At 47.9% G+C, this 25,734-nt stretch overlaps 1 protein-coding gene and 1 long non-coding RNA gene across 18 annotated transcripts in view; both read left to right on the top strand.

Moving 5' to 3' along the window:
• Positions 1 to 25,734, top strand: part of FGFR2 (fibroblast growth factor receptor 2) — a 117,896-nt gene that overhangs the window by 16,051 nt on the left and 76,111 nt on the right. For 8 of the 17 annotated variants that reach the window (XM_032281840.1, XM_032281838.1, XM_032281839.1 and 5 more), the window contains exons 3-4: positions 16,404 to 16,670; positions 17,540 to 17,617. The exons of 3 other annotated variants lie outside the window; for them this stretch is intronic. In XM_032281840.1, the coding sequence (XP_032137731.1) occupies positions 16,404 to 16,670; positions 17,540 to 17,617 (345 nt within the window). The remainder of the gene's footprint in view (positions 1 to 16,403; positions 16,671 to 17,539; positions 17,618 to 25,734) is intronic. 6 more of the 17 variants (XM_032281845.1, XM_032281843.1, XM_032281844.1 and 3 more) reach the window with 1 other exon arrangement.
• Positions 20,889 to 22,799, top strand: LOC116554048. Its single transcript, XR_004270027.1, has 2 exons — positions 20,889 to 21,324; positions 21,360 to 22,799. It is a non-coding gene; the product is annotated as an uncharacterized LOC116554048 (long non-coding RNA).

The raw sequence follows: 25,734 nt of genomic DNA, 5'->3' as shown, positions 1-25,734 counted from the left end.
TTTTTGATACTCCACTGTCAAAGATGGAGACCATTTTTAAAGCAAGCAAAGATCAGTTTGGTATTTAAAAATTAAAAAAAAAAAGTAAACCCCAGTACCAGTGAATATGGAGGTGAATCAAGGCTGGTTTAGCCAGCTGAGCTTTGTTCTCGGCCACTTGTACAGTGATTGTAGAACACTCAGGGGTCCCAGGCTTTTCAAAGTGGGATTTGAGTTTTAGAGGAAAGTTGTGGAATTCCTTTTTTTTTTTTTTTTTTTTCTGGGATGGAGTCTTGCTCTGTTGCCCAGGCTGGAGTGCAGTGGTGCGATCTCAGCTCACTGCAACCTTTGTCTCCCAGGTTCAAGCAATTCTTCTACCTCAGCCTCTGGAGTTGCTGGGATTACAGACGTGTACCACCACACCTGGCTAACTTTTGTATTTTTAGTAGAGGTGGAGTTTCAGCATGTTGGCCAGACTGGTCTCGAACTCTTGACCTCAGGTGATCCACCCAACTTAGCCTCTCGAAGTCCTGGGATTATAGGTATGAGCCACCATGCCTGGCCATAGAATTCTTGACTAGAAGGAGACACTGCAAATTTCCCTCTTAAATTTGCAGCTCACAGTGCAATGACCACTTTCAGAGCTTGGCGGAGGCAAGATGGTATAAACACGATTTTTAGATTGCAGGGTAATTGCTGTGGTTTCTTTGAGTTTTTTTCATCCATTTGTTCCCCAAATAATTTTTGAGACCTACTATGCCCCAGCTTCTGTGGGGACTGAATAGCAAGCAATAAACAGTTCAGTGAGGGAGACAGGCTTTTGTCAAATAATTGCCAAAATGAAGTACTAGGGCTGGGCATGGTGGCTCCTGCCTGTAATCCCAGCACTTTGGGAGGCCGAGAAGGTTGGATCACCTGAGGTCAGGAGTTTGAGACCAGCCTGACCAACATGGTGAAACCCTGTCTCTACTAAAAATACAAAAATTAGCTGGGTGTGGTGGTGTGTGCCTGTAATTCCAGCTACTCAGGAGGCTGAGACAGGAGAATCGCTTGAACCTGGGAGGCAGAGGTTACAGTGAGCCAAGATCGGGCCTTTGCACTCCAGCCTGGGCAACAGAGAGACTCTGTCTCAAAAAAAAAAAAAAAAAAAAAAAAAAAAAAGTGAAAAATGAAGGGCTAGGTCCAATTAAAGGTGAAGATGCTGTGATGGAAAAGCATGGGCTGGAGGCATGTACCCCAGGTTTAGGAGTTTCCAGGGACTGGGACTATGAAGCTGCTGCTGCTTTTTTTTTTTTTTTAATAAAACAGGGTCTCACCCTGCACACTCTGTTGCCCAGGCTGGAGTGCAGTGGCACAATCACAGCTCATCGCATTCTGGACCTGGATCAAGTGATCTTCCCACCTCAGCCTTCTGGGTAGCTGGGACTACGGCACAGGATGATTTTTCTATTTTTTTGTAGAGATGGGTTCTCACTTGTTGCCTAGGCTGGTCTCGAACTCCTGGGCTCAAGCGATCCTCCCACCTTAGCCTCCCAGAGTGTTGGGATCACAGGCGTTTAGCCACCACACCTGAGACTGCTCTTCCCCTTACAGAGGTGGTACCCACCTCGAGTCCCCAGCAAACCCACCTGCATTGCAAGGTTGACCCTTGGCAATACCAGCCACTTTGCCTGCTAGGTTGACCCTTGTCCAGTGAGGTGATTGTCCAGAGCCTAGCCTCTCTGCTTCTCTGCTGTCCCTTGCTGGCTTCAGCTGTTGATATCGATGGAGGCGGAGCAGAGGCTGCTGGATGCATGGGTGCAGCTGGGCTCCGAGGCCGCCCCTCCTCCCCTCCTGCAAGGTGCTTGCCCTCGAAGGTGTGGCGCAGAGGCAAGTCAGGGGCATCCCGGCAGCCTCCAGTCCGTACGTGAGTGAGTCACTTCAGTCTGGTTCCTATCTCTTTTCTCTTACTACCTCTAATTGGCAGAGTTTCTTTCCAGGCCAATGTGGAGGCAGGGAGATGGCTGGAGGGTGGCCAGGGGAACCAGGCCAGGTGTGGGCAGAGTGGTGATTCTGCCCCCTTCCCAAGTGCCCCCCCGCCACCAGGGATGCCCTGTCCCAGGAAGCCAAAGTGAATGGGAGCTGCGCCCAGCCCTTCTGAGATGTAAAACTTCCGTCTGGATGATGCTTTGGAGGATTGTGAGAGGTAGGGACTCTTCAAAGTTTGTTTGTTTGTCTCCTTGAAGCGTTTACCTCTATGCAAATATGCAGTTTGTAGCAGGGAAGAAAGGTTAACTGTGGTGGCGCCCTCTTAACTTGGAATTTCCTGAATTAATGTGGGTTTCAGTCCTCTGGCTCAGGGTCCCCCGAGGGAGAGTTTTTCCTTTCTCTATAAAACACTGGAGAAAAGTGATCCCTGTGGCTCCGACCTGCCTTCCTTGGGTGCTGCGGTGCAAAACCAGCTGGGAATGTGTCCTGCGAAGGCAGCGTGGGGGAACCTCTCCGCCAGGTCATTCCTATTCAGCTGCTTGCTGCTGCGGCCGCTGGCTCCCTGGGCCCCAACTCTGTGCCTTCAGGCCTCTGCATGGGTTTCCGTGCTGGCCAGGCCTGAACTTGCTGGGCCTCAAGCAGCCTGATCAAACCCATTCAAATGAGGAGAACCATCTGTTTCCCAGTCTCCAGCTGCTGCCGCTTCATTTGCAAATGGCTGGGATGCTGCTGAGGGGACCAGGCCTGGGACACATCTGCAGCCTCTGAAGGAGTGTTGGAACCGAGGTCCCGCTGAGAGGAGAAAGGCCGAGCCCTTTAAATCAACTGGCAGAACAATACCCCCAAAAGGTCCCGAGTGGAGAAAGCAGGCGGCAGCCTTGCCCTCCTAGACCTTCCCTTTTCTTTTTTCCTTTTCTTTTGTAGCCTTGGTCACTTTAAAAGTATTTCTTTATTTGGAAAGTACTGTGGGAGGGCCTGCTCTATAGGCTTGGGGAAAATGTCAAATGGGATTTGGACATCGATCTGACCTTTCAGGGATGTATATGGCAAATGTATCCGCTGGAGTATGCATCATTTATTGAACGTTTACGTCAGTATCAGGGAGGTGAGCTTGTCCCAGCTGCCGTTTCTAGCAGCCACAGGTAACGGCAATTGTGGTAAGGTGACTGTCCCTGAAAACCTGCTTCTGGAATGCAGTCAGGCTTTGGAGTATGCTCTCTGGAATGCAGGTCCTTAGGCCGTGGGCTGCGTGAGGCTCAGCTGTGGGGCCTCTTGCCCGTGGTTCGGTGTTTGCAGGGTTATCCTCAGCATGCCGTGGGGCTAGGATGAGTCATCTGGCTCCGGAGCCCTGATGGGGTTCTCATCTCAAGGGAATTCTGTGGTGTGTTACTGTGCCCTATATATAAATATCAGCTACTCTCAAGTGTGTTGGTTGGGTGAATAGTAGATGGTATTTTAAGAAGCCACAGGCTTCTGTAAATTAATCAAACAGGCATCATACATGGGTGTTGATAACGATGAATCTCATAAAATCTTCAGATGTTTAGTCTCACTTGGGAACATTCCAGAAATCTTCACTTAGGTAACTTACATGTGATGGACGGATTTGTTCACTTGGAAGGAAACCTGTTTTGAAGTCAGAGGAATGCGAATGGAGGCTCCTGCGTGGTTGGGAAAAGCAATCTGCCAGTCAGTTAGTATCATCAGCTATGCCCGTAAACAGGAACCCAGGAGTGCCCTCCTGGCAGGGGCTGAGTTGCAGGCCAGGGACCCTCCCCCACCCAGGTTTCGGCATGCTCGCTCTCAGACGTGCCCCTCACTATAGGTACACAGAGGCCTTCCTAGGCAGCCTTTGGTTGTGTCCTGTGGTGTGCAAGACAGGCCTGGAGCAGGCAGGCCTGGAGATGTTTTTCTCTTCTCTAAAGCATGACTCTAAGGCTCAGCAATGTGAGGCTGTGCAAGCCAACACGTTCACTGCCGGCAGAGGTAGGTCTCAAACTCTCATCCCTGGACACTGGAGCTGAGCTTGCTGCAGGTGGGTCTTAGACCAGCAGGATCGGGCCTCGCCTGAGAACCTGTGGGAAATAAAGAATGTCAGCCCCCACCCTCAGGCCTACTGACCGAGAATCTTTTTTTTGTTTTGTTTTTTTGAGATGGAGTTTTACTCTTGTTGCCCACGCTGGAGTGCAAATGGTATGATCTTGCAAGTGAGTCTCCTGCCTCAGCCTCCTGAGTAGCTGGGATTATAGGTATGCACTACCATGCCTGGCTAATTTTTTGTGCTTTTAGTAGAGACAGGGTTTTTTCCATGTTGATCGGGCTGGTCTCGAACTCCTGACTTCAGATGATCTGCCCGCCTTGGCCTCCCAAAGTACTGGGATTACAGACTTGAGCTACTGTGCCCAGCCTCAATTTTGTGTTTTTAGTAGAGATGGGGTTTCACCGTGTTGGCTAGGCTGGTCTCTAACGCCTGGCCTCAAGTGATCCACCTGCCTCAGCCTCCCAAAGTGCTGGGATTATAGGCGTGAGGCACTGTGCCCGGCCCACCCAGAACCTTTGGAAGTGGGAGCAAGGAAGCTGTCTTAAACTGGCCACGTGGTTTTATGCACAGTAAAGTCTGAGAAACGCTGCATCAATCCCCACTCAAGTCCCTCTCCATACGTCTCTTGGGTGGAGTGGGTTGGGGAGGCAGACTGTCTTTGGCTGTGCACGTGCTAGATAGATGAACAGGACGAGACGGGAGCAGCATGACGTCTCCATGGGAATCGGGAATTTTCACAGAGGAGCTACTGGAACTGGGCTGAATAGGAGCCTGCCAGGCAGCGTAGCAGGGTGGGCTCATAGGTAGAGGGAACAGTGCCCACAGGCAGGCCACAGTGTCAGAGAGAGAGAGGGATATGGGGCTTGGAGCAACCAAGTCTCAATGCATGTGATGTTCTTAGGGTTTTATTCTGACTTTGGAGTGGTCTGTGCCTTTCTTAAAACATAGAGGTCACACGTGCTTTTCAAAAGATTCCTCTGGAGGTCTGCGGTGGCTACAAGGGGCGCACCATGGGTGATGGGTTAGGTGCATTGCAGAGGACTTGCGGCGGGCCGGAGGAGGCCTGGAGTGGGCCTTTCCGATGCAGTTTTGCCCGTACTTTCTTTCAGGGCTAAGCTTTCCATCAGGGATAGGCTTAATAGGTGAAGGGGTGTGGGGACTGATCAGAAGAGGGGCCAGAGGAAAAGAGGGGATTCAAGGCTGACTTGGAGCTTGGGTGGCAGTTCAGCTGCATGACTCTTTTCATCCGGTAAGAGGCTGGTGGAGGACGAAGAGGTTGAAAGTCACTTGCTTGTTTTGGAAAAGACCTCTGCAGACACCCAGGTAACGTGTCTCCTCCCCTAGGCAGGTGGAAATATGAACCTACAAGCAGGCACTTGAGTGGCATCTGCAGGGAGGAGGAGGTGGGAAAAGCCACAGGCACCCCGAGGACTGGAATGCAGGGCAAGGACCAGAAGAGCCGGAGGTGGAATTCTGGACATATCCATGGATATAGGAGGGGCAGCAGAGAAGAAGTTTCCTAGAAAGGGAAGAAGACCTCTTTGACATGTTCCCGTCCATAGGAACCATACACACCCACATGTGCATGTACCAGCAGGAAGCAGAATGCTAACCAAAGATAATTAACCCCCAACTCTGTGTTAGGGGTTGAGAAATACAACAGGAGCCCTGCCCCCTCCTCTCACTGCCAGGCCTTCCACACTGAGAAGACCTGGCTAGGCGGCTTTGCTTCTTTTCCTGCTTAGTGCAGGAGTGAGGATTTCAGCCAGAAGGTCTTTCTGATGGCGGATGTGTAAGTGCCAGGCGTTGTGCTAGGTGCCTTCTGTGTCCTGTTTCATTCATTATTGTTCCTGCTCTGAGGACTTGCGTCAAGGTCACACGATCTGTAAGTGGCAGAGTTTCAGCATCAGTGTCAGGTCGGTTTGGAATATATATAAATATATACATGTATATTTGAGATAGAGTCTCGCTCTGTGGTCCAGGCTGGAGTACAGTGGCACGATCTCGGCGCACTGCATCTTCGGCCTCTCGGGTTTAAGCAATTATTCTGCCTCAGTCTCCCGAGCAGCTGGGATTATAGGCTCCCACCACCAGGCTTGGCTCATTTTTGTGTTTTTAGTAGAGATGGGGTTTTACCATGTTGGCCAGGCTGGTCTCAAACTCCTGACTTCAAATGATCCACCCGCCTTGGCCTCTCAAAGTGCTGGGATTACAGGCATGAGCCACCATGCCTTGCCTTGGTCGGTACTTTTAACACATGGTGGCTGCTGTGCCACCATGCCTTTTTTGAAGAGTCATCAGAGAAGGGACAGAAATGAGACCATAGGCTTAATGCTAAGGGACCATGGGAGGCTTGGGGTATGGCTGTCTGATGAGACAGGTGCTTTACTACTTTATTTTTTATTTTTATTTTTGAGACAGAGTCTAGCTCTGTCATCCAGGCTGGAGTGCAGTGGTGTGACCTTGGTTCACTGCAACCTCCACCTCCCAGGTTCAAGTGATTCCCCTGCCTCAGCCTCCCGAGTTGCTGAGATTAGAGGCGCCTACCCATGCTTTACTACTTTATAAGATGAAGAGAGCTGCCTCTGGCTGAGCACTGTCATTAGGGCTCAGGGTATGGAAGCATTTTGGGACCAGATGATTCAGTTTCAGGACAGGAGATGACAGTGTGTTCATTTTACAGGATGACAACTCTGCAAGGCCACTCTTGACCCTGAGATTGTGTCATGAAAGGCCAAGCACATCCCATCCCGTTCACTTCTTCACCTACTTGTGAGCCCCCCACATGCCTTTTGATGAAAGGGATTTCCCTGGAATAGCTTGCCCCAAGGAGCCCTGAAGGGCTGAAGATGTACCGGCACTCTCTGCTACGTCCAGCAAGTGTATTTTCAGAAGGTGGGAGGCTCGGGCTGGGCTGGCCAGGCAGCCAGGCACACAGACTCCTCATCGTACATCTGAGCCGGGGCGTGCGGGGACTTCTACATAACTTGTAGCACAAGTTTCTACTTCCTGGGCGCTAATGGCCTGTCGCTTTCGGAAATGCTTTCGGAACAAAAGTCTCAATTTTGAAGGTCTTGCCTAAGGTCTGCCCATATCTAGGAATTTATGCGCACAGTACTGATTCAATACCTGCATCTTGTGGTCCATTGGGACTTTTTCGCTCATGAAATATGAGTTTAATACCCTCATTGGGACCAGGGAGAAAACCTTTCCCTCTGTGCATTTTTTTTTTCTTTTTTGGAGAACACTATCATCAACATTAAATATATAATTTTTAATGGTTACCATATTGGAAACATTAGTCATGATCCTGTCTGATCACCAGGGACGTGAGCCAATCTGGAGTTTCTGGAGAAGTCCAGGTACTGCCGCAGAAGGAAATACAAGTATAGCTGAAAACATCAGATCACAAACGAGAGGCATGCTGCCAAGCAACGAGTGTGGGTTTCCACTTTGGGTGGGGATACTGGGAGACACGGCGACTCCTGTTCAGTGAGTGCATTCTCAGGCTCTTTACCCTATGTGCCTTTTTATTTTCTCATAGGCAGCAACATAATTTCTTTCAAACGTGAAGAGCCATCCACCATGTTTCTCAAAGACAGACTCAAATGATATGAGGGGTATGCCTAAATATATAATTTTTAATGGTTACCATATTGGAGACATTAGCCATGATCCCATCTGCTCAGTGAGCCAGTCTGGAGTTTTTGGAGAAGTTCAGCTACCGCCGGCTGTTTGCTGCTGTCGCTGCATCTGTGTTACCGACCAGGGAGGTTTCGGTCCCGACTTGAGTGTACCAGACACCCCGACAACTGGTTAGAGAGGACTGCAGCCTTTCAGCCTGCATACCTGTCTGTTATTTGTTGCTTTGACTTTTTTGTGTCCCCTGTTTTTATGTTGGCAGTATTTCTCGAGGTAGAAACTTTCATCTTTATGCTGTGTGGACTGTTTGTCCCTTCCATGTTCCCTTAAAGAACACGTAGTACCTATGCCTTATAAGGTCTCTGTTGGATGTGAGGAATTTCGTCTTCCTGCAAGCAGGTTCTTGTAGAGGGGAGGCTTTGAGGATGTCTGGACAGTAGCAGGCTGTCTTCCATGCTGCGTGAACAGCCCTCACGGCACTGCACACAAAGGTGGTTAGTTCTGACTTCATCGGTGGGACGCTATCGCCTTTAGTTTTTAATTTTAATTTTTTCATTTTTTTGGGATGGAATCTAGTTCTGTCACTCAGGCTGGAATGCAGTGGTGCGATCTGGGATCACTGCAACCTCCGCCTCCCGGGTTCAAGCGATTCTCCTGCCTCAGCTTTCTGAGTAGTTGGGACTACAGGCGTGTGCCACCATGCCCGGCTGCTTTTTGAGTTTTTAGTAGAGGTGGGGTTTCATCATGTTGGCCAGGCTGGCCTTGAACTCCTGACCTCAGGTGATCCACCTGCCTTGACCTCCCAAAGTGCTGGGATTAGACGTGAGCCAACCACACCTGGCCTCCATTACCTTTATTTTCTTCTGCTGATAAGTTCTGATGCCATCGAGGCCCAGACTGTGCTACAGGAAAGAGGGGGCTAGGCTCTTCCAGAACCCCTATCTTGCAGAAACATCATCAATTACTAAAAAGCTGTGCTGTTTGTGCCGGATGTCTATCTGTGCAGACTCTCTGTTTGAGATTGTAAGAGATAGCTCAGGAGGGTCATGTACGTGACACATCTCTCTTCTGTTCCTATGGACAGAGAATTGGGTACTGACCAGTTAAGACTTCTTACTGGGACTGGGCCTGGGCACTACAGGACATCTTCCAGACTAAGAGGGCCAGTGGGGGCTACCGGACCAGGGAGGACAGGGGCGGCCAGTTACTTGCCGTGTGCTTTGTGTGCAGTGACTATGTAGCGACATTTGCAGCTGGACTCTGCTTCCTCTGTAAAGACACTGGCAGCCCTACAGCCATGACATTTACTCTGTACAGGGTGGCAGGAGGTGTGGGAGGGCACCAGGAACCCAAGGCCATTTTACTGCCCTTCCCCCAGTGCTCCTGTTACAGTGCCTCTGGGAGTCCCAGCTGTGACTCCAGGTAAGAGCGGGTACCTGCAGCCCAGGACCCTGACAGGCAGTGTCTCCCGCCCTGCCTCTTCTCTCTGCCCCTCCCTCTTTATCTTCTCCCCTTTCCCTCTCTTTCTTCCCATTCCCTCCCTCTTCCCTCTCTCCCTCCTCTTCCCTCTCCCTCCATTTTTCTCCTTTCCTTTTCCTTCTCCGCATCTCTCCTCTCCTTTCCCCTCTCTTTCTTCCCTCTCTTTCTTCCAGGGAAATTTGTTCAGGGATTTCTCTCTTTCTCCCTTTCTTCGTCTTTCTGGAGGAATATGTTTAGGGATTCGTCACCCCTGACTTTGGAGGAGGGAGAAATCTCAGTGGGATGTGTCCAGGGTGACCCCACCACATCCTGGGAACTGGGACGATCGAGACGGTGGAAAAGACACCATCCCTGGGAAACCTCAGAAAAGGCTTAATCTGTGAAAAGCAATGGAGTCAGCTTTGCCGTTGGTAGAAACTGCTTTTTTCTTCCTTAACAGTTTAAATCTGTCGTCCGTTCTCCGTGAAGTGATTGGCCGGGGCAAGACTCAGGTTTCCCATCTGTTCTCTGTTTGCATTTGGGCGCCATTTCAAAAACCACACGGGAAAAGTTTATAGGCAAACATTATAAAAAGTGACAGTCTGAAGTGCTGCTATCGCTGGTTTGGCAATGGAAAGTGTTACCTGAAATAGCTTACTGTTTCCAAGCCCTTCGCTGTTGCCACCGTCTGAAGACAACCCTCCCGCTGAGACGGGCGAGAAGTCCAGCTGACTGTGTGCAGTGAAGTCACAGAGGCCACAGTCTTTTTGACTTTTACAAGATTTCCCCCTCCTGGGGCTATCTTCACGTAGCTGGAGGATTTTTTTCTCTCTGTTTACTTACAGAGAGGTACCTTCATGCAGCTTGTGGCTAGTGGCAATCTGTATGACATCACACTGAGAGGTCATGACTTCTGCCCGGATCTGCTGAGGAGCTTGGAGAGTCAGGCAGCCCCTGCCTCAGTTTCTTTCTCTCCCCAGTCAGAGGTCCTACGAGCTCCCAAGGAATAACAGGATAGTTTTCTTAGGGAAGGAAGGAGGCCAGGTCAAGGCAGGAATTACTCAGAAGAAACGTGTAGATACCTGTTGTTATTCATACTATTTATTTATTTGTTTGTTTGAGATGGAGTTTCACTCATGTTGCCCAGGCTGGAGTCCAATGGCGCGGTCTCAGCTTGCTGCAACCTTCACCTCCCGGGTTCGAGTGATTCTCCTGCCTCAGCCTCCCAACCTGGGATTACAGCCATATGCCACCACATCTGGCTAATTTTTTATATTTAGTAGAGATGGGGTTTCACCACGTTGGTCAGGCTGGTCTCGAACTCCTAACCTCAGGTGATCCACCTGCCTTGGTCTCCCAAAGTGCTCGGATTGTAGGCATGAGCTGCTGCGCCTGGCCCATTTATTTTTTGGTTAGCTGTATAAGTACCGATCTCTTTCATTTTTTAAGTATCACAACAGTCAATTTTTTAAAAAGAAGCTGCTTGTGGCTGAGCGCAGTGGCTCACTTTGGGAGATCGAGGTGGGTGGATTGCCTGAGTTCAGGCATTTGAGACCAGCCTGAGCTACATGGTGAAACTCCATCACTATTAAAGTACACAAAAAAATTAGCCGGGTGTGGTGGTGTGCACCTATAATCATAGCTACCCATGAGGCTGAGGCAGGAGAATTGGTTGAACCTGGGAGGTGAAGGTTGCAGTGAGCTGAGGTCGTACCATCGCACTCCAGCCTGGATGAGAGAGTGGGACTCCATCTCAAAAAAAAGAAACTGCTGGCCGGGCGCGGTGGCTCAAGCCTGTAATCCCAGCACTTTGGGAGGCCGAGGCGGGTGGATCACGAGGTCAAGAGATCGAGACCATCCTGGTCAACATGGTGAAACCCCGTCTCTACTAAAAATACAAAAAAAAAATTAGCTGGGCATGGTGGTGCGTGCCTGTAATCCCAGCTACTCAGGAGGCTGAGGCAGGAGAATTGCCTGAACCCAGGAGGCGGAGGTTGCGGTGAGCCGAAATCGCGCCATTGCACTCCAGCCTGGGTAACGTGAGGGAAACTCCGTCTCAAAAAAAAAAAAAAAAAAAAAAGAAACTGCTTGCTAACCTGCTACTGGTACTTCCCAAGTGTTTGAAACTTCTGGGAGAAAATTCACATGGAAGCAACTGAGCCTTACCCAGCAGGGCTGTGCACGGTGGTGTGGCCACAGCAGTGGAAGCTAGTGTTGAGCTGTGTCCCAAGAAGGAGACGTGGTGCCTTGTTTGTTTAGCAGTTTTAGGAAACAGTGACAAAGAGTTAACGCTAGTGTGAAGCTTGCTTGCTTCCTTTTGAATTTTAATTCATGTTGTGAAAAATACATGGAAACATATTTTCTGTCTGTGGAAGACTCCGAAAGAGCATTTGTGCGTAGCAAAGCAGCTTCTAGAACCTTCTCCCCATTGTGTTTTGGCAGGAGACGAGGGACATGTTGGGCTGTGCACTCCCAGTGGAAAGGTGAAAGTGTGCCACAGCTCTGGAAAAAAGTAAATCCAGGAAATGTTCATATGACTGTCAAAGGAATTACGTACATTTTCTGGGGAATTCTTTGCCCTTTCACAGAGCAGGCTGTACAGTCTGGTGGAGTCAGGGAGAGGTGGTCCATCCACAGAGGGTGGCCAGAGTTAGGGAGGCCCCTTTGTGTATGCAGGCACAGAGGGGATTCGCTGATTGTCCTGGCTCCGCACAGCATGGGGCCATGTCGGTACAACTGTGGGGATGGACGTGGAGGGCAGGGGACCACATGTTTGCAGGGAGGGGGCAGTGGGTCAGGTCACCTGTAGCACTCAAACCCAGAAGAGAAGCTGAGCTCTGAGGATGGCAAGTGGCCCCAAGGACAAGGGAAGGGACAGAGCTGCTTCCCCTGAGCCTGTTAGGGGCTTGTGTTCTTGGCCCCCTGGCTGGGGTTGTCTTTCATGTGTGCCATGTGTGCTGGGCCCTGCAGGCTGGGCTTGAGGGGGCCACTGGGTGGCCTGGGAGGTTACTGGTGTGGCATTTGGCCCCTCCCCAGCGTGTGGCCCCACCCCACCCCTGCCTCTCTTCTTACTTACATCCTTCTCTGTGTGTTGCGTCTCCCTAGCCTCTTTCTCTCTCTTGTGTTTATTCACGCATTCTCCCTAACAAGTGCTTGAGGTCTTCTGCGTACCCAGGGATATCACTGGTATGTTTACCAAAGGCCCTGCGGATGCCCAAGATGGGCCCTTTGTGAAATGACACTGAAGGGATGTGGGGAGGAGTCCTTACTTTCTCAGTTTACCAAGACAGCAGTTACTGGTTTGAGACTTTGAAGCCAGATGGCTTGATTTTTATGGATAAAGATCATTATCTCATTGGTGTATTTTTGGGGGTGATATTTTACTATCCTTGAAGCTTGGACATCTGGATGACAGTTTTGATCTGGTTTTACTGGGACAAAAGCCATTTTAGTACCTCAAGTCATCTTAACTGTCCATTGAGATGGAACTCATGTGAAATCATTTTGTATCTGGAAATAGAAATCCAAGTGTCCCAGCCAGGTGCAGTGGCTCATGCCTGTAATCCCAGCACTCTGGGAGGCCGAGGCGGGTGGATCACTTGAGATTAGGAGTTTGAGACCAGCCTGGCCAATACAGCGAAACCCTGTCTGTAATAAAAATACAGAAAAATTGGTTGGGTGTGGTGGTGCGTGCTTGTAGTCTCAGCTACTTGGGATGCTGAGGCAGGAGAATTGCTTGAACTTCGGTGGTGGAGGTTGCAGTGAGCCGAGATCGTGCCATTGCACTCCAGCCTGGGTAACAGCGAGGCTCCATCTCAATTAAAAAAAAAAAAAAAAAGAAAGAAATCCAAGCGTTCTGTGATTATCTTCTGAAAATTATGGTGCTTAAAAAAATCATGGCAAGCATCTTCCACCTTGAAGAATAACAGTGATAGTGACAGTCACTGGCTCAACATGATGTAGTTGAAGATGGGGTTCGCCTTCATTGGCTTGTTGGAGTCTCACCAATAATAAACCGGTATTTGGGAACTCTTACCCTGCAACAGAGGGGAACGCCAGGCTGAGAGGTTAAGCAGGCACGGAGAGGCGTGGAACTCAGGGCTTTATCCTCTTCTCGTCCAGGACAGCACCCTTTACTAGGCATCTCCCGTGTCCAGCTCCGAATAAGACACAGGTCCTCCTTGTCCTCTGTTCTCCCTTCTAGAACAGCAGGTGTTAGTCCGGCAGCTCAGATACCTCCAGTTTCTGCAAGATTTGGGGGTTTATGGAGTTTAGGTGACAGAAAGGATTCTCAGTGAAAACGCTTTCCTTTAAAAACAGAAATCATACATCATAATTCCTCCTTTGCCAGGAGATAGATTTTTCTGCATCACAATTGCAAATGCCTTGCTTATCTTTCATTTTTCCCTAATGCAATTTTAGAGCATTCCACTGTGTGACACAGGGACATGGTTGCACCTTATCTGAGGGTCAGGATGGAGCAGATTGGTGCGTGGGTCCCAGCTGCCTCCCCTGTAAGGGAGGGAAGCTTTGCTGCTGCTGCTCAGCGGCTGCCCTGGTGACCAATTCTGGCTAAGAGGAAAGTACATTCCATAACATTCTTGGTGACTTGCTGGTCATGTGATGTTGTCATAATAGACATTGATCGTTTTATGACCCAGACTAATGCAATGTAAATTCATTCTAGCATGGTGGGTGCTGTTTCAGCAATGAGTTGTTGGAGACCTGGGACTCAGAGGACGTCTGGTCCTTGTCTTAGACAGCTGTAAAAGGGGTTGGGCCAGTAGCCTTTGGGGCCTCTTCAGTTTTCATGTTGAATGAATCTGTGACTCCAGGGTGTTGGGAGTGGGAGATGGGCTGAGATTTGGGCCAGACTGAATCCCTGCCGGCTTCTCCTCCTACTCCTATTTCTCTTCCTTTCTTTTTTCTATTTGGTCTCCACAGTTTAAAGTATTCCTATCAGTCACTCAATTGAGCTGCATTTTGACTTAACCAGCCTTGAGGGACCTGCTCTGAGAGCCTTCCAGCTAAGTTCCTGGCATCTTTTAAACTTCACGTTGTCCTTCACTTCTCAGCTTAAATGCCTATTCTTTGCAGGAGTCTCTCTGATCACCTTATACATCAGGGATTAAAAAACTTTATAAAGGCAAGACTGCAAATATTGTGGGCCTTGCAGGCCATAGGGTCTCTGTTGCAACGACTGAACTCTGCCCTCGTGACACACAAAAGCAGCCGCCAGACAGGGAATGGGTATGGCTGTGTTCCAATAAAGGTTTGTTTACAAAAACAAGCTGTGGCTGGCCTGGCCCACGGGCCATCATCCGCCACGTCCTGGCAAGGGACCGGCCCCCCCCACCACTGTGTATGTGCTGGCACCTTGCTTTGTCCTTCCTAACACTTAAGCACACTGTGTTTTTTGTAGATTTTGTATTTATTGTCTGTCATCCTTGCCATAATGGATGCTCCAAACAAGTGCAGAGTCTTCATCTTGTCTCTTCCTGCTTCTGGAGCTTCCAGAATAGGCTGGTGTGTAGCAGGTGTGCAGTAAGCAATTGTCGAATGAGAAAACAAACACTGGAAACATAACCGGCCTATCAGCTGGGCCTTCCTGGCTTGCTTTTGGGGCATGTTTGTCCACGTTCCATTGAGCTTCTGTTTTCCTCCTTTTGCTGTGATTCTCTCTGTGTGTTCACGTGCTAGTTGGCATCTGGGCCTTGGCCTACATGCCTTTGGTGCTGCCTCTTTGGGAAGCCCTGGGCTGCCCGTGTAGCTGTTGATGGTGGTGGTGAGGGGGGATTTCTCGTCCCAGATGCACATGGCCCTCGCTGCTTTCACAGGGGGACTGAAACAGAGATTGACTTGATTTCAATCTCCTTCGGGAGATTTGTCCTTCTGAGGGGTGTCTAGACAAAACAGTTGCCTTTGATCCTGCCCAGATTTGGTGCTGTCCCAGTGCTGAGAAGCTTTGATTTTCCAGTTCTGGGGCTCTGGGTCCCATTCACACTTCTCACTGGCGGGACGAAAGCCCGCTTCATGGGCCCTCGTGGGTGGCCACCACAGCCAGCAGCTCCGGCTGTTGTTAATAAATGCCAAAGGCTTCCTCTCAGCTCCAGTGGAGAGGTTGTGTGGGTTGGATTCTTGTGGTCCCCTCCTGTGCTCATATCTGGGGACTGTGACCTTGTTCAGCATGGCCCTGTGTATGCCAAGCAGGATGAGGTCAGTGGGGGGACAGTGGGGGTAGGCACAGAGAAGCCTGAGACCCACACCTTTCCTCTAGGGCCTTGGTGTCTCCCTGGGGAGATGGGATGCATTCATGAGAATATTGCGCATCCCGTGAGCTGGTGAAGCGGGCAGACATACGGTGGAAGGAGAGGGAGCCACTGCATTTCCACCTGGCGGGGGGAGGTGACTGATGCAGGGACCCCCATCACAGAGGGCCCTGCTTGATTTGGGCCTTGGAGGGTGGGTGACAGGGAAGAGAGGGAGGAAGGACTATCCCCACGGAAGAAGCTGGGACGCGTGTGGCGGGAGTTGTGAGCAGGGTGGGACTCAGCTTTGTCGTGTGGAGTTGGGCACACAGCACCCAGCGGCTTCATTTCAGGACCCCTGTAAGTGCAGTGGAGACCACCCTGCCGCTGTCTGGGCATTTTTCTCTTTTTGGTTTTGGTGTTAAGGCCTCCGGGCTTGTATCGTTCTGAGGAAACAGCATGTCTCAGCTCACCCAGCACAGAATTAGGTCTCTAGACCCTCAAAATACTGATCTGAATCTGAGCTCATGGAAACTCTGGGTGGCAAAAAATCTTGTAGAGGGATCCATTAGTTTTCCTTGAGTATGAGACATTTCCTTTTAAGAAGCTTGGCCTTGGGGCACAGACCAGGTCTAGCATAAATAAATAATTAACAGCGTATGTGTGTGTGACACACAGTTGCACTTAACGTACAAATGTGTAAAACTCGGCATTCTTATAAATAAAACATACCACAATAACAGATTTTTGCAGGTATCATGGTGCAAGCACACTTTGGCAATCAATTTAAACATTTTCTTGTGAAATAGCCTTCTGTGCTATGGTTTGGTTTGTTTCTAAAGCGCTGTAGGATGTGGAAACTAAGCCAGGACGGATTTGCTGGGGGTGTCCTCTGGTTCTTCCTGGCTTCCTGGGGCTTGGGGAGAGGTGGATGCCTGCTGGGGCCGTTTGCAAAGCAAGAACAGCTTCTCCTGGGAATAAGCAGGCCTCCACTGACCTTTGTTGGACGTTCTCTCCTCTCCCTCCTTCCCATCTGTCTCCATCTTCTCTCTCCCACCTTTCTGCAGAGCCACCAACCAAATACCAAATCTCTCAACCAGAAGTGTACGTGGCTGCGCCAGGGGAGTCGCTAGAGGTGCGCTGCCTGTTGAAAGATGCCGCCGTGATCAGTTGGACTAAGGATGGGGTGCACTTGGGGCCCAACAATAGGACAGTGCTTATTGGGGAGTACTTGCAGATAAAGGGCGCTACGCCTAGAGACTCCGGCCTCTATGCTTGTACTGCCACTAGGACTGTAGACAGTGAAACTTGGTACTTCATGGTGAATGTCACAGGTGAGTTGGCCTGCGAGCACTGCGCTCTCTCTTCTCTGTCACCATTATCTGATTTACTTTTTTTTTTTTTTTTTTGCCAAGCGCAAAGGTAATGAGATCTCTAATTGGATGCTAGGCACATAGCTTCACAGTTTTTCAAATTCTTCTTTGGGACCTGATACACCAGAAGGGCCTATCATTAAGAATGACAGAATTCTTGTGCACAAAGTAACGCTTTTCTTAAGAGAGCACACTTTTATTTAAGTAAATGCATGCTCCCCCCACTCCAACTCCGTACCACTGACATCTTTGGCATTTAGAAGATAGGACTGAAATTTGGATACTCAAGATTTCTGATTTGTTTATTAAAGTTTGAGTTTCTCTCCTTGATTTCCTTCTATGCAGTGAGTGGGACAGAACGTCCCCTCTTTGTGGCCGAGTTTAAAGTTCTGCTTTCAGAAGATTAGTTGATGATGAGCAGGGCCACACGGGGACTACGTTTTGTTAGAAATGAATTTCTTTCTTGAAGGGGACTCCAAATGCTGAAAGGTTCATGTTGGAAAAAGAGTCTTTGGGTACTACACAATTGGTAAATTTGTCAGGGGCTTGAATACTGTTTGAAGCTTGAAATCCAGTTCTAGTACATCCAATTTTATAGCCTGTTTAAATAGTGTGAAAGCAGAAAACATTGAGAATCATAACGTAGACCAACTGTCATCATGGAGGGAAATTTTAAGCCATCAAAATGATGTTAACTAAACACAATCCCAGGCTCTTTGTGAGGATTCCTGGGTCATTAACTTTGCTATGGAGAAGGTCTCAGTTGTCGATAATTGCAACCTTTTTGCTTTGCAAAAACACATCCATGCAATATGTTCTTTTGCATACAGATGCCATCTCATCTGGAGATGATGAGGATGACACCGATGGCACAGAAGATTTTGTCAGTGAGAGCAGTAACAACAAGAGTAAGTAACCGCCCGGCTCCGATGGTCCCTGAGAGAGGAGCGTGGAGGGAAGTCCTGACTGTCGCCTGTCTTCTTGTTGACTCTCCCGTGCCATGCTGTGTCCCGCGGCCCATGCCTTTCCCCGCTGTGTCTACTTTCCTGACTTTCAAACCTGAGAATAAACCAGTGTTGCTGCACAGCCTTCTCTCTCGTTTGTCCTTTCTTCTCGTGTCACTGGTCATTGGCTTTTCAAAGCAGTCACTACTTTTCTTTCCTTGATGTTTCCTTTTCCCTTTGGCTTCTCCCTGTTCAGAGACACAAAAATAGTAGAACCATGTAACGTCTTGGTTTTCTTTGTAATCACCGATTGTGCTTGGTTTAATCCAGGGGTGTGTGACTGGGGCCATTGCCTGTTCCTGCTCTCCTGGCACATTGGGCAACATTTGGTTGTCACAAGAGGGGGTGGGGAGCTGGTGGCTTCTAGTTGGGCAGGGGCCAGGGATGCAGAGCACAGCCTCATAACAAAGAATCATCCAGTCCAAGATGTCAGTCGCCCCTAGGGCGAGAAACCCCAGCCTTCTACAACACACACCTCATGCTGAGTGGAAATAAAGGAAGTGTGCCTGGCTTTGCAGACCATGACTGAAAAGGGAGCAAGGGTGATTTGCTTAATGAAGGCCATGAACCCGGGAGAGGCCGTTTACTTGGTGAAGAAGAGCAGGACATAGCGTCTTGGAGCTGAGCAGCCTGGGTTTGAATCTTGCTTCACAACTTCTGACTTGCTCATTTCACTTTTGTGCCTCAGTTTCTTTAACAAGAAAGTGGAAGTATTATTACTTGATTTAAGTGGGAGAAATAATAATACTGTCTTCTGGGGTTATTAGGATTAAGTGAGTTCATATTTGTACAGTGCTCAGAAGAGTGAGTGCTTGCAAATGTTTATTCAATAAAGGAAATACAATATAACGTTACTTGCATTTTCCAATGACATGGCTGGAATGTTCCTAAAGTGTTTGTACATAGGGCATTGGGGCTCTCTGTTTACATGGTATATTCTACATTTTATTAAAAGGACTTTTTTAAAAAGGACTTCTGTCAATTTAGTACAATTAAAGAAGGCCTAAGTAGCAGAAGACAATTAGTTGTTAAAACAGTCCAGAGCTTAAATTTTTTAATAACAGTATTTTATTTATTTATTTTGAGATGGAGTCTCACTTTGTTGCCTAGGCTGGCGTGCAGTGACGTGATCTCGGCCCACTTCAACCTCTGCCACTCCAGTTCAAGTCATTCTCGTGCCTCAGCCTCCCTAGTAGCTGGGACTACAGGCATGTGCCACCACACCCAGCTAACTTATGCCCCCCCACCCTGCCCCGAGATGGAGTCTTGCTCCGTCACCCAGGCTAGAATGCAGTGGCGCAATCTCGGCTCACTGCAACCTCTGCCTCCTGAGTTCTGAGTTCAAGCAGTTCTCCTGCCTCAACTTCCCAAGTGCTGGGACTACAATTGCCTGCCACCACACCCAGCTAATTTTTGTATTTTTAGTACAGACGGGGTTTCATCATGTTGGCCAGGCTGGTCTTGAACACCTGACCTCATGATCTGCCCACCTCGGCCTCCCAAAGTGCTGGGATTACAGGCGTTTGTCACTGTGCCTGGCCTAATTTATGTATTTTTAGTAGAGATAGGGTTTCACCACATTGGTCAGGCTGGTCTTGAACTCCTGACCTCAAGTGATTGACCCACCTTAGCCTCCTGAAGTGCTAGGATTACAGGCATTGGCCACTGCGCCTGGCAATACTTTTGTTTGTTAGAGCAGTTTTAGGTTCATAGCAAAATAAGGAGGAAGGTACAAAGATTTCCCATATAATCTTCCCCAACACATGCTTAGTCTGTCCTGGCATCCCCATCACCGGCAGAATGGTACCTCTGTTCCAGTTGATGAACCTGTACTGCCATCATCAACCAAAGTCTATAGTTGACGTTAGGGTGTATAATCATACAGTTGTAGCCTTTACAGATTGGCTTATTTGACTTAGTAAGATGCATTTAAGTTTCCCTCATGTCTTTTATCATGGCCTGATGGGTCAAGTGTTCATAGCACTGAGTATTCCATTGTATATATCAAAGTTTATTTACCCATTCACCTACTGAAGGATATCTCGGCCAGGCGCGGTTGCTCACACCCATAATACCAGCACTTTTTGAGGCAGTGGATCGCTTGAGGTCAGGAATTCAAGACCAGTCTGGCCAACCTGGCGAAACCCTCGTCTCTACAAAAAATACATAAGTTAGCCAGGTGTGGTGGTGCATGCCTGTAATCCCAGCTACTCGGGAGGGTGAGGCATGAGAATCACTTGAACCCAGGAGGCGGAGGTTGCAGTGAGCCAAGATCATGCCACTGCACTTCAACCTGGGTGACAGAGTGAGACTCTGTCTCAAAAAAAAAAAAGAATATCTCTGTTGCTTCCAAGTTTTGACAGTTGTGAATAAAGTTGCTACAGACATCTGTGTGCAGGTTTTTGTGTGGACATAGTTTTCAGTTACTGGGAGTAAATGTGAGGGAGTGCGATTGCTGGATTACGTGTCATAATCTTATGGTAAGAGTATACTTAGGTTTCTAGGAAACCACCACGCTGCCTTCCAAAGTGGCTGCACCATTTTGCATTCCCCCCAACAATGAATGAGAGCTCCTGTTACTCCATATCATTTGCTGTGCTCAGTGTTCTGGATTTTGGCCATTCTGATAGGTGTGTAGTGGTATTTTGTTGTTTCAATTTAAATTTATCTGATGACATATGATGTGAAGCATCTTTTCATATGATTAATTACCACCTATGTATCTTCTTTGGTGAGATGTTTATTAAGGCTGTTGGCCCATGTTTTAATTAGGTTGTTTGTTTTCTTACTGTCGAGTTATGAGAGTTCTTTGTGTATTTTGGATAACAGTCCTTTATTACATCTCTTTTGCAAACATTTTCTACCCCCCACCTGTGGCATGCCTTTTCATTCTCTTGACAGGGTCTCTTGCAGAGCAGAAAATTTTAAGTTTTATGTAGTCTGGTTGTTTCTTTTATAGATGGTGCCTTTGGTGTTATATCTGAAACATCGTCAACAAACCCAAGGTCATCTAAATTTTTCTCCTCGGAGTATTATAGTTTGTGTTTTGTATTTATGTGTGTAGTCTATTTTAAGATGTGTGTAATCTACTTTTGTGAAGGGTGTAAGGTGTGTGTGTGTGAATTTACTTTTTAGCCTGTGGGTGTCCAGTGCAATAGTTTTGGCACTGTTTGTTGAAAAGATTGTCTTTTAGCTTTTAAAGGAAAAAGAGAAAATAGATATTGTTAGGTATCTGGAATAAATGAGTTCCTGAAGTGAAGATTTAGATTTGTCCCAGAGTCTCCAAGCAGCTTGGGCAAAAGGGAAATATTTTGGTTGATGCAGTTTTTACTTTTTGTCATGAGGAAGCTTAGGGCAGTGGTTCTCAAAGTGAAGTCCCTGGACCAGTGGTGTCAGCATCCCCTGAGAACTACCTAGAAATGCAGATTTCTTAGGCTCCTCCTCAGGCCCACTGCCTTAGAAACTCTGGGGGTGATTCTGATTCACACTGAAATCTGAGAACCACTGGCTTTGGAATTTGCACACGGAGGTTTGCCCTGAATTCTGCCCTGAATGGGAGCTTACCATTAGCAGTCTTGTTCGTAAAACAGAGGATAATAAGGTGAGTGGAAGTATCTTCTGTGATTTGTACCAGCCTTCTAAAGAGGTTTTCATTATTGTTCTTTAATAAAAAGCACTGATAACAGTGGAGCAAGTTGGTCGTTTCTTTCGGCCATTGGCTCTGGCATGCGCTGGAGGCAGAGATGCTGAGGGTCCACCCTCGATAGCCTCTATGCTGGCTGCTGGTTCCATCCAGGCCACCACGAACCCGATCAGGTGGACAGAGTATCTCTTCTTACTTTATTGCTTGGAAAATTGTGGCTCAGGGAGCAAAAGCAGAGCTGTGTTTCAGTCATCGGCCTGCTGCTTGAGGGCATCGTAGGGTCACGATGGGGGTGCAGTGAGAATGCTTGTACAGATGTTTACAGCTCTCAAGCAATACTGCATGTGGGTGCCCTCACTGTGGCTTGAGACATCAGATTGTGTCAGCTTGGTTTGGTTTGCATGCCTGGGAACTGTGTTGTCCTGGTGGTCAGCTACCTGCCTAATAGCAGGTTACCGGGAAACCACGTGAAGCAATAAAATGCAACAGCAAGGTATGGATTACGTAACAGGCAGGCTGAGTGGTTCTGAAGGATTCTGTGCTGTGGGCCTGATGCTTTGCATTGTGAATCCTGTTTCTGACGCCCCAGGGCCCATGGAGAACGGCCAGGGGGTAGAGTGCCCATGTGATGAATGCCAGCCAACAGTGTACTTGCGGTGCCTTCACCTTGCAAGCAGGGTTCTTTTGTAATTAGCTCTCGAATGACACCAACCCTGCCCCCAAAATGGGTGCTCTGCAGTGATTAAGGGCTGGTGTTAGCTGTACCAGGGAGATACCGCTGTGGGAGGGGCCTGTTTGGTGCCTGTGAAACATTAGATGCTATTTAAAGTGATAGCAGTTTTTAGCTGGCTACTTGGCCTCTGCCATCTGTTAGTGTGATTAGGCTGGTCTGATTCACAGGTGCAGCCTGGGGCGGCTGAGATTAAGCAGCTGTGGCCTGTGTGGACAGAGGAATGCCATGGCCGGGGTAATTGGCAAGGCGGGAAAGGGGACGTTGCCATTAAAACAATTTTTTGCCACCTCAAGTGTCAAATGCTGACCCGATTAATAGGGAAAATTGCAGAAGCACCAAATTCCTTGCATTTTCAGCCACCTGGAAAATACCCATATGTCCAGATCGGTTTCTTTGCTGCCTTCTGATTGTCTGGAAATGCCACTGGGGTGTGTTTGAATGTTTTTCTGTAGGGACATTGACAAATGATGCTCCAGTGACCCTGTGTTGATGGTGACATTTTTGGGCTTTTCAAAGGTTTTTTTTTTGGATTGAGACATTGAAAATTTAGTTCTGTATCTTCCAGTTGGAAAAACATATTACAGGTTATTCCCTCTGCTGATAAGCTAGATTACTGATCTGGTGGTTAATATAAGAAGTCAAGCTCAGCTGCCTGCTAGAGTTCTTTTTAGATTCTGTACAGAGTGCAAAAAGCTTGGGCGCCAAATGCAATGGCAAAAATAATCAAGAAGTAAAGGCTGGACATGGTGGCCCACACCTGTAATGCCAGCACTTTGGGAAGCTGAGGCGGGTGGATCACAAGGTCAGGAGTTCCAGACCAGCCTGGCCGGTATGGTCAAAACCCCTTTTCTACTAAAAATACAAAAATTAGCCGGGCATGGTGGCAGGCACCTGTACTTCCAGCTATTTGGGAGGATGAGGCAGGAGAATCACTTGAACCCAGGAGGTGGAGGTTGCAGTGAGCTGAGGTTGCACCACCACACTTTAGCCTGGGTGATAGCTGTCTCAAAAAAAATTTATATATATATATATATATATATATATATATAATCTAATAACATCATGTTGTACATGCATTGAAAAACCCAGCCATGGGGCAATTTGATCTGACTTTTTAAGTTGAGTTCTTCATCACAGATGTGTGCAGGGCATTCTCTGGTCCAATGTTAGCAGCTGACTAGCTGATGACCTCACACGGTACCAGCACTAGATGTTTCCCGAGTGGAACGGCCCTGTGACGTCATTACAAACCTGGCTGCCAGGAAATAATGCTGTTACACATGCCCCTTGGTGCAACACATTTTCTCCAGAAAGAAAGTTGCAATTTCAAATGCTAATTTTTGAAATGCGTCCAGATTGAGGGTTTTGAAAGGTTGGGAATTTATGCGTTTGTATAGGAAAGTAGAACTTCACCTGCCTTCCCTAGATACCAGGTATGTTGATGGGTTATCTGGCAGCAAAGAGGGAGATACATATGCCCATTTGTTAGAGGCTTTTTATTGTCTCCAGCTTGCGTTTCAGTGGTTAATGTTTCTGAAAACTTTGAGACTTAGTTTTTGAGAAGATCATGATAGACGAAAAGTTCAGGTCCATTGCTGAACTTGAGGGAAATGATGGGAGAGACAGCTGTATCAAGACTCTTGCTGCTAAAGTGGTTCTTTCTCTCCAGTGTTGGGAGACAAGGTAATTTTCTATTTTGGTTTCATTCCTGTTGAGACCTGCAGATGCCCACACTCCATGTCAGGGAGAAAGGCTATTTTTTTTGGAAGTAACTAGGGAATATGAAGGTAGTTAGCCTGAGATTCCAAACTCATTTCATTGATTAACCCGCTGATAACAGTTTGGAGCCACCTTTGTTCTAATTAGGATTTTTACTTGGTAGAGATACTATCTAAGTTAATAATGGCAGGCTTCTTAGTTGTGTTGAAATTTCTAGGAATTGAAAAGAACAATATCAACAAAAAAAGAAACCCACACAGGCTTCGCAAATTTTTGGAAATTTCCTTTGTAATGAAAGTATCATTCAATAAGTTGGTTTGGGCCAGCACAGTGGCTCTCGCCTGTAATCCCAGCTACTTGGGAGGCTGAAGCAGGAGGATCGTGTGTACGCCGGAGTTTGAGACTAGCCTAGGTAACATAGCAAGACCCCATCTCCACAAAAAATAAAAAATGAGCCAGGTGTGGTGGCTCATTCATGCCTGTAGTCCCAGTTACTCGGGAGGCTGAGGTGGGAGGATCACTTGAGCCCAGGAGGTCAAGGCTGCAGTGAGCTGTGATCGTACCACTGCAGTGGAGCCTGGGCAACAGAGCAAAACCCTATCTCTTAAGAAAAAGAAAAAGCGGGTTTTGGTATTTTTATCCCGAAGACTAGAGATGATGTTGCATCTAATGGTTGGACCGAATATCTTTTCTTTCTCAGTCTCCTCCTTGGTCAAATGGCACAGCTGATGATTGGAAAAGTCTCTTCTGAAGGCAGATCTTGGGAATTTCCGTGGGCTAACTGGTCTGCTAGTGGGCTCAGTCCTTTCACATGTGGTTAACTTGTTTGGTTTTAACAACATGTATTTCTGATTGAATGCCTGGCTGGTTAGCAAGTTTTTAATGAGATTTCTCAAGTAAAGCCACAGACATACCCCCTCATCATCATACCCTCACTCACATCTCCATGTTTTGTCAGATTTGTTTTCTCTTAGTTTATATCAAACTGAGAAAGAACTGCAGGATAGTGGGGAGCTCTGAGACATTTTTCCCCTGTCAGGGGCCAAAGCATTCAAATGTCCTGATTAGTGATATTTTTAAAAGCCCTAATTATAGACTCGAGACAGAGGCTTTAGTGGGGCTTTAGGGAGTTTGAGAGACTTAATCTAGGAGGTGAAACAGGCTGTGTTTTTAAAATTTTTTGCATCAATAAAAATACAGTTGGCAGTCATCAATGTCCGCTGCTCACATAAATCTTGAACTTTTGACTTAATTACCATGGGAGAGTTCAAAGGGCAGGCTGGAGTGGTTGAAGGAACACTGCTTAGGGAGCTGGAGATGTGCCTGGCCTCAGCGTGGCCTCTGGCTGTGTGACCTTGATCAAATCACTTAACCTTTCTGGATGACATTGATCACATCAGTCATTGGGCCAGATGGTCACCGAGGTCTCTTTTGGTACAGCCTGGTAATATGATTCCATGTTTCTCCTTTAAAGCATTAGGCTATGTTCTCTCTTTTTGGTTCCAGAAAGAGAGACAGAATAGATTATAAACCTTAGATGTCAGCAGTGAGATATGTAAGGGTTGTGGAGGGGGGCAGGCCCAGCAGCCTATGGTTTCTCATTAAGTTTAAATTGCAGGATCAAAAGAAATCATATAATCCTACCATTTGTTGAAAGAATCAATACCCGCCTAGCACATAGATACCTGGAAAGTATGTTCGAACTGAAAGGGACCTTATCAGTGCAACTGCTTCATTTTATAGCTAAAGTTTTTAATAGTCATCCATCCATCCATCCATCCATCCATCCATCCATCCATCCACCTACCCATCCATCCATCCATCCACCTACCCATCCATCCATCCATCCACCTACCCATCCATCCACCTACCCATCCATCCATCCATCCATCCATCCATCCATCCACCTACCCATCCATCCATCCA

The sequence above is a fragment of the Sapajus apella genome, unplaced genomic scaffold (assembly GCF_009761245.1).
Source record: "Sapajus apella isolate SASKATOON/1434 unplaced genomic scaffold, GSC_monkey_1.0 scaffold13, whole genome shotgun sequence".
NCBI lineage: Eukaryota > Metazoa > Chordata > Mammalia > Primates > Cebidae > Sapajus > Sapajus apella.
This window is presented reverse-complemented; position numbering and strand designations above follow the sequence as displayed.